The sequence below is a fragment of the Somniosus microcephalus genome, chromosome 2, assembly GCF_052327205.1.
Source record: "Somniosus microcephalus isolate GS21.2 chromosome 2, FLI_Smic_1.0, whole genome shotgun sequence".
NCBI lineage: Eukaryota > Metazoa > Chordata > Chondrichthyes > Squaliformes > Somniosidae > Somniosus > Somniosus microcephalus.
Genome location: NC_140988.1, coordinates 297,676,062 through 297,688,676, shown reverse-complemented (window position 1 = coordinate 297,688,676; position 12,615 = coordinate 297,676,062). Strand labels below are relative to the sequence as shown.

At 41.6% G+C, this 12,615-nt stretch overlaps 1 protein-coding gene across 4 annotated transcripts in view; it reads right to left on the bottom strand.

Moving 5' to 3' along the window:
• Positions 1–12,615, bottom strand: part of LOC147123467 (putative E3 ubiquitin-protein ligase HERC1) — a 491,571-nt gene that overhangs the window by 182,224 nt on the left and 296,732 nt on the right. For all 4 annotated transcript variants that reach the window (XM_085973371.1, XM_085973346.1, XM_085973361.1 and 1 more), the window contains 2 exons: positions 10,165–10,430; positions 6,948–7,003 (listed from right to left, as the gene is read on the bottom strand). In XM_085973371.1, coding sequence (XP_085829497.1) covers positions 6,948–7,003; positions 10,165–10,430 — 322 coding nt within the window. The remainder of the gene's footprint in view (positions 1–6,947; positions 7,004–10,164; positions 10,431–12,615) is intronic.

Below are 12,615 nucleotides of genomic sequence, written 5' to 3'. Positions count from 1 at the left end.
AAGATCACATTCTATATTAAGAGGTTTTAATGATACTTTTAAATGTAGACTCCTCCTCATTTCTGTATGGGATTCACTTTTATATTCCTTATTGTTGTTCTTTCCAAGATACTACTTAATTCTATAAACCAAAATATATTAAAACAACCAACCAAGAAAACCTTAACAATCTGCTGAAAGGTATAGAAGTAGCAAAGTGAATTGAGATGATTGGTCGATGATCTTTTGTCAGGTCATTGACCCGAAACGTTAACTTTGTTTCTCTCGCCACAGATGCTGCCTGACCTGCGGAGTATTTCCAGCATTTTCTGTTTTTATTTCAGATTTCCAGCATCCGCAGTATTTTGCTTTTGAAATTGAGATGATTGCTTTAGCCAGTCATATTGCTTTCAATTTTGGATACCCAAGTTTGAATTTAGCTAAAAAAAAAGCTCAATAGGGAAGTATGTGAAAACCAGTATCCAATTATGTCCAAGAATCTCAGGACTAAGAATAAAGAACAGAACACAGTCGCTGTTGTCTTAATACTGATGCTGCAATATGGAGATATTATAGATATAAAGGATATAAAGGAAGGTCATTCCCAATGACTCGTCCCAATGGATCCGTACATTAGACAGTATGATCAGTAAATACAAACAGATTTTTTTCTCCAATTTCCTTCAAACCTCAGTTAAAGAAAAAGTGAAACAATATAAAAATCTGAGGCTATAAATATGCATTTCTATATTTTGGTAATTTTCACCTTGAAGATGTGGAGGTATCAGATGTGTTTTCTGTTGTATGTAACATTGACATCTGACAACAGAATCATAGATATGCAAGAACAAAAAGGCAATAATGCTAGATGACATTGGTCGCTGGACTGGAAATAAGGTAAAGTTCAGTTAGATAAGAAGGGATGCAGCCCACATTAACTGGATAGAAAAGTTAGCAAAACATCAATGGATCAGAAGTGGAAATCTTTACATATGAGATGGATAGAATACAACATATATTCCTATAAGGTGAAGAGGGGTGCATCAAAAAACAGAATTCTGTGGGTAAATAGAAAGTAAAAGTAAACTAAAACTTGGTAGAGATATGATAAAGGTAGGGCTAATAGTATTAAATATAATCATGAGAAATACAGAAAGTGTAGTGGGGAGCTGAGAGGGAGATGAGGAGGGCTAAAAGGGAACATGAACAAAGGCTAACAGATAATATAAAAGGAAACAGTAGGGACTAGTATTAGCATATAAAATGTTAAAGTATAGTGAAGAGAAGGTAGGAATGCTCAGAATGAAGGAGGGAGTCTAATTGTGGAGGATGAAGGTATGGGGGAGATATTTAAAAAAAAAAAAGATTTTTTTTTGACAAATGATAGTGGAAGTGAGAACATAGGTATACTACAGCAGGATATGGAATAATTGTCAAGGATATTTGATGAGGGAGATTTGGATCTGAAAACATTAGCAGAACACTTGATTGAATTTTTTGAGGAGGTAACAAGGAGGGTAGATGAGGGTAGTGTGTTTGATGTAGTGTATATGGACTTTAGCAAGGCTTTTGATAAGGTTCCACATGGCAGACTGGTCACGAAGTTAAAAGCCCATGGGATCCAGGGCAAAGTGTCAAGTTGGATTCAAAACTGGCTCGGAGGCAGGAAGCAGAGGGTAATGGTTGATGGGTGTTTTTGTGACTGGAAGGCTGTTTCCAGTGGGGTTCTGCAGGGCTCAGTACTAGGTCCCTTGCTTTTGTGGTATATTTCAATGATCTAGACTTGAATATAGGCAGTATGATTAAGAAGTTTGCAGATGATACTAAAATCGGCTGTGTGGTTGATACTGAAGAAGGAAGCTGTAGACTGCAGGAAGATATCAATAAATTGGTTAGGTGGGCAGAACAGTGGCAAATGGAATTCAATCCGGAGAAGTGTGAGGTAATGCATTTGGGGAGGGCTAACAAGGAAAGGGAATACACATTAAATGGTAGGACATGCAGTAGTGTTGAGGAAAAAAGGGACCTTGGAGTGCATGTCCACAGATCCCTGAAGGTAGCAGGCCAGGTAGGTAAGGTGGTTAGGAAGGCATACGGAATGCTTACCTTTATTAGCCATGGCATAGAATACAAGAGCAGGGGGGTTATGCTTCAACTGTTTAAAACACTAGTTAGGCCTCAGCTAGAGTACTGCATGCAGTTCTGGTCACCACATTACAGGAAAGATGTGATTGCACTAGACAGGGTACAGAGGAGATTTACAAGGATGTTACTGGGAGTAGAGAATCTTAGCTATGAGGAAAAACTGGATAGGCTGGGTCTGTTTTCCTTGGAACAGAGGAGGCTGAGGGGAGTCCTTACTGAGGTGTATAAAATTATGAGGGTCCTAGATAAAGTGGATAGAAAGGACCTATTTCCCTTAGCAGAGGGGTCAAAAACCAGGGGGCACAGATTTAAAGTAATTGGGGGAAGGTTTAGAGGGGAAATGTCTTCACCCAGAGGGTTGTGGGGGTCTGGAACTCACTGCCTGAAAGGGTGGTAGAGACAGGAACCCTAACCACATTTAAAAAGTACTTGGATGTCCACTTGGGATGCTGTAACCTGCAGGGCTATGGACCAAGAGCTGGGAAGTGGGATTAGGCTGGATAGCTCTTTGTTGGCCGGCGCGAACATGATGGGCCGAAATGGCCTCCTTCCGTGCTGTAACTTTCTATGATTCTATACAAGGTGGATACATCACTGGGAACTGATGGCATGTACGCTAGGCTGCTGATAAACTCAAAAGGAAATAGCAGAGGCTTTGGGCATAATTAAATGTGCAAATTGTGCTGTGGGGCTAGAGTGTAGCCAATATAACACGTTTGTTCAAGAAGGGAGAGGAGGATAAACCAGGCAACTACACACCTGTTAGTCGATTGTCAGTTGCGGACAAATTCTTGGAATACGTAATTCAAAATAAAATTAGTGAGTATTTATAAATGCATGGGTTAATTAAGCACAGCCTGCGTAGATTTGCTAGAGACAAGTTGTGTTTGACAAAATTAATAGTTTTTGAAAAAGTGACTGGATAAAGGAAATATGGTAGAAGTAGTTTATGTGGCTTTTCAGAAGTTGTTCGATAAGTTGTGTCACAAGACGTTGGCTAGCAAAATGGGAGTTCTCTTGGTGATCTGGCCAATATTTGTCCTTCAACCAACATCACTAAAAAACAGATTATCTGGTCATTATCTTAGTGTTTGTGGGACCTTGCTGTGTCCATACTGGCTGCCATGTTTCCCTACATTACAACAGTGAATACACTTCAAAATAGACTCACATAATAGACATGTTAGCAAAATTGAAGCCCATGGGATTAAAGGAGCAATGGCTGTGTGGATACAAAATTGGCTAAGGGACAGAAAGCCGAGAGTAGTGATGAACAGTTGTTTTCAGACTGGAGGGTATTATGCAGTGTCCTGGATTGGGTATACAGAGCATAATTTCAAAATTTGTAGGCATGAAACTCGGAAATGTAGTAAACAATGAGGAAGATAGTAACAGCCTTCAGGAGGACATACAACAACTTGTATTTATATAGCACCTTTAACGTAGTAAAATGTCCCAAGGCGCTTCACAGGAGTATTAGAAGACAAAAAATTCACACCGAGCCACATAAGGAGAAATTAAGGCAGGTGACCAAAAGCTTGGTCAAAGAGATAGGTTTTAAGGAGCGTCTTAAAGGAGGAAAGAGAGGTAGATAGGTGGAGAGGTTTCAGCAGGGAATTCCAGAGCTTCGGGCCTAGGCAACAGAAGGCACGGCCAATGGTTGAGCAATTATAATCAGGGATGCTCAAGAGGGCAGAATTACAGGAGCGCAGATATCTCGAGGGGTTGTGGGGCTGAAGGCGATTACAGAGATAGGGAGGGACAAGACCATGGAGGGATTTGAAAACAAGGATGAGAATTTTGAAATCGAGGCGTTGCTTAACCGGGAGTCAATGTAGGTCAGCGAGCACAGGGGTGATGAGTGAACGGGACTTGGTGCGAGTTAGGACATGGAATTCCCTGCCTAAACCTCTCAGTCTCTCTATCCTCCTTTAAGATGCTCCTTAAAACCTACCTCTGACCAAGCTTTTGGTCATCTGCCCTAATGTCTCCTTATGTGGCTCGGTGTCAAATTTTCTGTCTTATAATACTCCTGTGAAGTGCCTTGGGACGTTTTGCTATGTTAAAGGCGCGATATAAATACAAGTAGTTGTTGTTCTAAGCCTTTATAAAACACTGGTTAGGCCCCAGCTGGAGTATTGTGTCCAATTCTGTGCATCACACTTTAGGAAGGATGTCAAGGGCTTGGAGAGGGTGCAGAGTAGATTTACTAGAATAGTACCAGGAATGAAAGATTTTAGTTATGTAGAGAGACTAGAGAAACTGGGTTTGTTCTCCTTAGGGCAGAGAAGGTGAAGGGACGATTTGATAGAGGTGTTCAAAATCATGAAGGGTTCTGATAATAAGGAAAAACTATTTCCAGCGCCAGAAGGGTCGGTAACCAGAGGACACAGATTTAAGGCAATTGGTAAAAGAACCAGAGGCGACGTCTGGGGGAAAAAATTTACACAGCGTGTAATGATCTGAAATGCATTGTCTGAAAGGGTGGTGGAAGCAGATTTAATATTAACTTTCAAAAGGAAATTGGATAAATACTTGAAGTGAAAACATTTGCAGGGCTATGGGGAAAGAGCAGTGGGACTAATTGGATAGCTCTTTCAAAGAGCTGGTACAGGCATAATGGGCCGAATGGCCTCCTTCTGCGCTGTATTATTCTATGATTCAAAAATACTTCATTTGCTGTTAAGCACTTTGGGACATCCTGAAGTTGTGAAAGCTGCAAGTTCTTTCTTTTTCTTTAACTGTTCTAAAATGTGTCACCCAGATTGGTCAGTTATAAAATTGAGGTGGTTTCTGTGAAAATCAAGGATATAAGATGATTTTTTGATACTAAAAAGCTGTAGTGGTAGAAGTTGCAATAGAAGGTTTAAGTAGTTTAATATGTAGGAGCGTTATGTCTAGTGTATGTAGACGGGTGTCTCTGTAACTAGAGGAAAGTGCATCTTTAAGTGAGCCAGCCCTTATCCTCTGAGTTGGGTGGGGGGGGGGGGGGGGGAGGGAAAGGGGTGAAAGAGGAGAAGGGGGAGAAGGAGGGAAAGATGGAAAAAGAGAAGGGGAGACAAACAGTTCATCCACACCAGTTCACAAGGGTGAGCTCTTTAAAGTTCTGGAAACATTGCTAACTAAGCACATATAGACTTTATTCTATCCATTAGATGTTTAATGCTATTACCCTTTCACCTATCTAAGCATTCTAATAATAAATTGATGTCACAAATTTATATCAATTTCAAACACAGATTGTAAATGTTAAATTATACTCAGCAAACCACTTAATGATGAGTTACTGTGATATAACTGCCTTTGTAACCTCCATTATTATGTTCGTAAACCCCATCTATTAAATAATTTGCATTCTCAATGTACAAGTTTAAGTGCTGCTAATTATGGTCATAATAAATAATTGTTAGTTCATGACTTTATTGCCTGGATTATTCTTTGATGATTTGGCAAGAAAGGATTAACTCATTCATTCAGTAACTTGTACGTATTCTAACGCGAGGTTGACAGTGTAAAACCGAATATAATCCAAAGCAATGGATGCAAGACAGTTCGGAGACCTAATTTTAGGCATCATTTTCTCCTAGGCATAGGCTGGGCAGTAAACTTTAGAAGGTTTCTCATTCAGGACATAAGATAAAAGTGTTAAGGTTTTGTCTGGTGGCCGTGATAATAATTTTTGTTAAGGCACCGATGTTAATGTTCTTACAGGATGTTGCCTGGATTGGAATGGTGAACCCCAGAGGTCAGTGCTAGGTCCACATTTGTCCTCAGCATACAGTGCTTACATGATTTGGACTTGAGTTCAAGGGAACATATGGGGCTATTTTAATGGAGAGTAAAATTGGGCAGGGGGTAAAATGGGTGGCCGACCCAAATCTGTACATTTCCCAACCAGCAAGTTGGGTTAAAATTACCCCTGCAATTTTTTAATTTGCTCACAATGCCATAGTGGGCAGTTTGGCAAACAGTGAGGAGTACTTCAGGAAAACAGACAGGTTATCAGAATGGGAAAACAAGTGGAAAATGCAATTTAATGTAGGGAAGTATGAAATATTATATTTTGGGAGGGAAAAACAAGGAATGGAAGCATACACTAAGTAGAAATACACTGACGGTTGTGGATGAATCAAGACACCTGGAGAATCAAAACATAGTTGCCAGAGAGTGTAAGTGCAAGTAGGCAAAGCCATAAAAAAGGCCAACAGAATTTTGGGTCTTATAAATAGGAGCATAGAGTATGAGTAAAGAAATACTGATGAATTTATACAATACATTGGTTAGTTTGAAGTTTTTTGGCACCCATTATAGAAAGGTCATTAAATCCGTAGAAAGCATACAATGCAGAATCACCAGGATTATGTCAGGGATGGGGAACTATAGTTATGACAAGGGGCTCGAGATACTAGAACTACTTCCACTGGAACAGAAAAGGCCAAGAGGATATTTAATAGAGGTTTGTAAAATTATGAAGGGTTTTGATAAGAGTGACTCGGACTGTAATAGGAATAGAACTGTATCCTCTGGTTGGAGAGTCAGTGACAATGAGTCATCGTTTTAAAATTGCTACTAAGAGAATGAGGACAGATGTTAGGATACATTTCTTTACACAGAGGGTTATTGGAGCATAGAATACTTTGCCACATGAGACTATTGCATCATGAAAAAAAATGAAATATTTGATTCGAAGGAAGATACTGTTTAAGACTAAGGGGACAGAGAGGCACTGAGATTGGTTTTGTATTGCTCCAGCACAGAGCTGGCACAGGCATAACGGGCTGATGGCTTCCTTCTGTGCTAGAAGCTTCTATGGTTCTACATACCTTCATGTGTATTTTCATGCTTGTTGATTAAATCAGGTGCTAATCCTTTTGCTTTGCTAGGGGGAAAAAAAGTATAAGATTGCTAGGAACTGGATGGCACTTTTTTCTTCAGGTTTTGAGAACATTCAAAAAGCATTTGTTGCACATGAAAAATATGTTTTCTCTGATTATTTCTTCCTACCACCATTAATTTCTAAAATAACTTTTAGAATTACTACTTAAATCAAGTGCATTTTATTGAATTGCTACAAAATCTCAAAGATGTTAAATATCTAGATAGAAGTGACTCTCAGTTGCTCCTTGTTACAATGCTTTTGTTGTCAAATTGCTAGAAGCATCCTGGGAACAAATATTTTGCAGAGCTCTTTTTGGCATGATGTCATTAATTTCCATTCCAGGAATGGCGTGTCAGCCAGAGTCATCAAGCTTCACTTGTACAGATAAAGCTATGCTAACAATTCGGTGCAATAGGGAGTGCTGCATTGTTGGAAGTGCCCATGGCACTTTGTCAAAGAACAGCAGGGAGCTCTCCTGGTGTCCTGGCAAACATTCAATCCTCAGCTAAAGCCACCAATGAAAAAAATAACTGGTCATTCAGCTCATTGTGGAAGCTTGCTGCATGCAAATTAGTTGCTGCTTTTGCCCGTGTAACAACAGTGAATTTAATAATTTGGCTGTGCAGTACTCTGGGATATCCTGAGGATGTGAAACATAAGAACGTAAAAATTAGGAGCAGGAGTAGGCCATACGGCCCCTCGAGCCTGCTCCGACATTCAATAAGATCATGCTGATCTTCGACCTCAACTCCACTTTCCCACCCGATCCCCATATCCCTTGATTCCCCTAGAGTCCAAAAATCTATCTCAGCCTTGAATATACTCAATGACTCAGCATCCACAGCCCTTTGGGGTAGAGAATTCCAAAGATTCACAACCCTCTGAGTAAAGAAATTCCTCCTCATCTCAGTCTTAAATGGCCGACCCCTTATCCTGAGACTATGGCCCCCAGTTCTAAACTCTTCAATCAGGGGAAACAATCTTTCAGCATCTACCCTGTCAATTCCCCTCAGAATCTTATATGTTTCAATGAGATCACCTCTCATTCTTCTAAACTCCAGAGAGTTTAGGCCCGATCTACTCAATCTATCCTCACAGGACAACCCTCTCACCCCAGGGACCAATCTAGTGAACCTTGGTTGCACTGCCTCCAAGGGATGCATGTCCTTTCTCAGATAAGGAGACAAAAACTGTACACAGTACTCCAGGTGTGGTCTCACCAAAGCCCTGTACAATTGTAGTAAGACTTCTTTACTCTTGCACTCCAACCCCCTTGCAATAACGGTCAACATGCCATTTGCTTCCTAATTGCTTGGTGTACTTGCATGGTAACTTCCTGTGTTTCCTGTACGAGGACACCGAAATCTCTCTGAACACCAACATTGAACAGTTTCTCACCATTTAAAAAAATTCTGTTTTTCTATTCTTTCTACCAAAGTGAATAACTTCACATTTCTCCACATTATACTCCAACTGCCACCTTATTGCCCACTTACTTAACCTGTCTATATCTCTTTGCAGGCTCTTTGTGCCCTCCTCACAGCTTACTTTCCCACCTAGCTTTGTATCATCAGCAAACTTGGATACATTGCACTCGCTCCCTTCATCTAAGTCATTAATATAGATTATAAGTAGCTGAGGCCCAAGCCCTGATCCTTGCGGCACCCCATGGGTAGGATCCAGCGGCCTCTGCACACAAATTCTTGATATGTGCTCCCGGTCTGCGAAGCTTTGTGCTAGCAATGCAATTTATAAAATCTACCCTAGAATAGCTAGGGAGTGTTGATTGCAGTCCACCATTCCCATTTTACTATGTTATACCAAGTGCCTTTTGCAAAACTGCTTCTGTCACGGTCAGTGATGGAGTAGTAGCATCCAAACTTCACATAGAAACTGGACTGCTACTGCAGAACAGGATATGCAATTTTTTTTTTTTTTTTTTTTTTTTAAATAAAGAGAGAGTGCCAATACTAGATTATAATAACATGGGCACTCACTTTCTCACCCTCAACACTTACGCAAAGATCCTCCAGGTAGCTTACCTAATTGTGTTTAGTGCCTTCACCAGCCATCAAAAGTGATGGTGATGGCAGCAACTCCTGCAGAGCGATTAATTCCAATGTTGAAAGTCAAGTAGTAACAAAACTGCAGCAGTCAAAAAGGACTGGATAGAAGACTAATTAACTTTGATGTTCCACACCCACATCCGGAGTTTGAAAAACCAGCATGTCCCTTGCTTAGTAACATTATCTCATCTATAATAAAGTAAACAAGGGGCAATGATAGTTGGAAAGGGGGCTGGAGCATGGGAACTGCTAGTAGAGCTTATTTCCATCAAATAGAGAATATCGTAGCCCTGTTTCTTAGGCACCTGATTCCTTGCACCTGATTCAGTAGTCGAAAGCTATTAGTCTTCTACAAGATTCTAATTACAGCAACATTTAAACTATTGTTACACTACCATAAAAGCTCCTGTAGCTGTATTTCAACATTTTGCATCAACACAGTAAATCCACCAAGAATATTGGTAGGGAAGCTTCACCTACTGCTCTCTGTTGTGTGTAGCACTCTCAGAGAGCTAGGACCTGTAGATTTTCCCCTTGTATACAGACATTTCATTAATTAGTTAACCATCACTTGCTGAACCAGAGTATTCATTAGGATGTGAAAAATCTGTGACTTGCCCCTCTATAACCCAGAACAATTTCTCCAAGTGATCCCAGCAGCAACTGGAGCTAATTTAATGACACATTTGTCCCTGTTACAGCCATGTACAGGGGCACACTGCTTTTTAAGTCACCTAAACACAGCAATTTTAAAACATAAAATACTGTAATAAAGGGTGACAACTTTAGTAAGTTAGACGGATCTCTCTCCCTCCGCGATATCATGGCAGATAGAGGATCAGCCATGATCATATTGAATGGCGGAGCAGGCTCGAAGGGCTCCTATTTTTCTATTTAGGGTTCACTGTTAATTCAATAAGTCATTTTCCTTTATAGCATATTTATGACTTTTAGTGTTTTCAAAAGTTTTAGTCTGATATTCTTTAATTTGCACTTCTTAACGGTGTTAAAAAAAAACAGCAAACTCAACAAAAATTAAAAACAAACAAGTTATTAAATGAAATAACAACAAACAAGTTATTAAATGATCCTCACCGACTTAATTTGGCTTGCTTGTGTCTCGGTTTCTCAGCCAGGTATTTTGCACGGCAACTGTTGCACATCAGGTAGTATGGGCTCCCTGTGCCACACTCTCCTCCAAACCAACCATCAACATAGGCTCCATTACTCCGATATCCCATGTGACCTGCACCCTCTCCACAACCAGGGTGATGTCTCTTCATGTGATTGTTGAACTGCATTGTATGAGTATCACAGAGTTCACAAATGACAACCTCCTCTGCATCCGAGCTATCCTGGCACTGAGTGAATTCACAAAGTAATTTGTAAGCTTTTTTAAAAAAATGCAAGAAAATCTACAAAATTCTTATTAATGCATTCAATTATAATGCAGTATTCAAATAAAATATTCCAAATCATTCAGGGAGTGTTAAGACTACTAAAAAGCTCCAAAGCAGCCACAGTCAAGTTATTCAGAAATACCACCTCAGTAATGTATTTAAAACATATGGGCCTAGAAATTCGGTGGGCTGCGCCACCAGTTAGCGCCTAAAGAGGGCCACTGGCCACGCCTCCCGCGAAATTTAGCGGGGCGCTAATGGCGGCGTTAGCCTGTAGCGCTGCGCCGCCACCGATGACGTCATCGGTGTGCGCAGCGCCCCGCTACCGCCCCGATCGCGATATTTGGTCGCGCCCCCCGCTGTAGCGCCGGTCGCAATCTGCGACCTGTTCACAGGGCCTACCTGCGGCGGTAATGGTGCTAATTAAAGGGGAGGTGCGGGGCGGCCATTTTTTTGGCTGGCCGCCTGCCAGCACCTCCTCGCGCCGCCGTCCCCGGCCTCCTGAGCCCCCCCCCCCCCGCCGGGCAGTGCCAGCTGTGTCCCAAGTGTCCAGCACTTCTCCTCGGCGCTGGGCTCTTTTGCCGGCACTCGCGATCAGAGATCGCGCTGGTGCAGGCCCCTCCCCTTTAAGAAGGGGAGGAAGGCCTGCAGTACCGCAGCACGCCGTGCCGCAGCGTGTGGCGCTGCGGCATGTAGCGCTGCGATATTCAGTTTCAGCGCCCCAAGAGGGACGCGGGGCGCCTCGAGCAGCGCCCCGCTTCCGTTTAGGGGCGCTGAAACTGAATATCGGGATGGCGCAAGCGGCTCTGCCCGGAGCGGTAATTCCGGCGCCCAGGCGAGCTTGGCGCTCCAATTTTCTAGGCCATGGAATGAACATCTTACTCTGCTTATAAATGGTATTTTAACAGTTTTAACAAAAAAGATACAAAACCCAAAGAACAGAAGTTTAGTTTAAGAACAATAATTAGTTGCTGTTGGTTAGAATTTTTGTCTCTTTTTCAAATGCCAGCTAGACAGTATCATCAGGCATCAGTGAGGGGCACTGCAGCTCGACGTGATCCTTTTCTTAGTCAACATTCACAGAGGTACTTTCCAGCAGGAACTACTGGTTTGCTATCAGCTGTAGGAATGCTGGCCGATATCACTCCTCCCACGAGCCCCACTCAGGGTGCTGAGGTCAATGGCCCCAATTGTTCCTCTTTTGGACAAAGGGTAGGTAGTTAGATAGGCAGAATGTGCCAAGTTGTGTTCCCCAAGATCTGGTCTGGGGCCTCAAATTTTCACCATATTTATTAATGACTTGGATGAAGGAATAGAGTTGTACATTCAAGTTTGCAGATGACACTAAATTGGGAGGGACAGTAAGTAGTGTAGATGGGAGCAGGAAGTTGCAAAGAGACAGTTAGATTAAGTGAGTGGGTCAACTCAACACAAAGTAGGAATTTAATTTGGGACCTTCTGGTCTGCTTTGCTTAGTGCTCCATTAGCCAATGCCTTTAACACCACGAGGACATCATGGGAGCTCTTGATAGGCTGCTATTACTTTAAGAAACAATGGCCTGTAATTTGCCGTCAGCGGCGAAGCGACGGTGATTACTGCTGACCTCGAAGAAACTTGCAGAGATCTCGCGATCTCTGTGGCGAGAACGTTAGCTCCCTCGACGTGTAATTGATTGTAGCACTGTGAAAAGGGGATTCCTAGCGTAGTGTAGCAGTGAGGTCATCAAGCTGTCTAAGCAGCCAATCACTTGAAGAATTCTCAGACAGCAAATCAGGAAATAAAATAGCACTGATTATGTGCACTTTTTAAAAATGTTAGAGAGCAAAATAAAGATTGGGACATACAATGGCGTTAAGGTAGAAGCTGAAATATCATGTACAAACTTTAAAAAAATTTAAAAGATCTAATAATTTTGATCATAACGGAGAAATTTTACATTCCACAAATATAAAATTAGTTTTTCAGCATTTAGCTGCACATGTGCTAAATCCTGAAGTTGCGGTCAGTTTCAGAGGGGTATGGACGACAAATGCTGACAGTACCACCACAAAATCAGGCCAATATTCTTTGCTGCAGTAAATTACATTTCCAAGAGCCAGACAGAAGTGATGTTGGACTCCAAAGGAAGTGAGAAAGCTTGCAAGG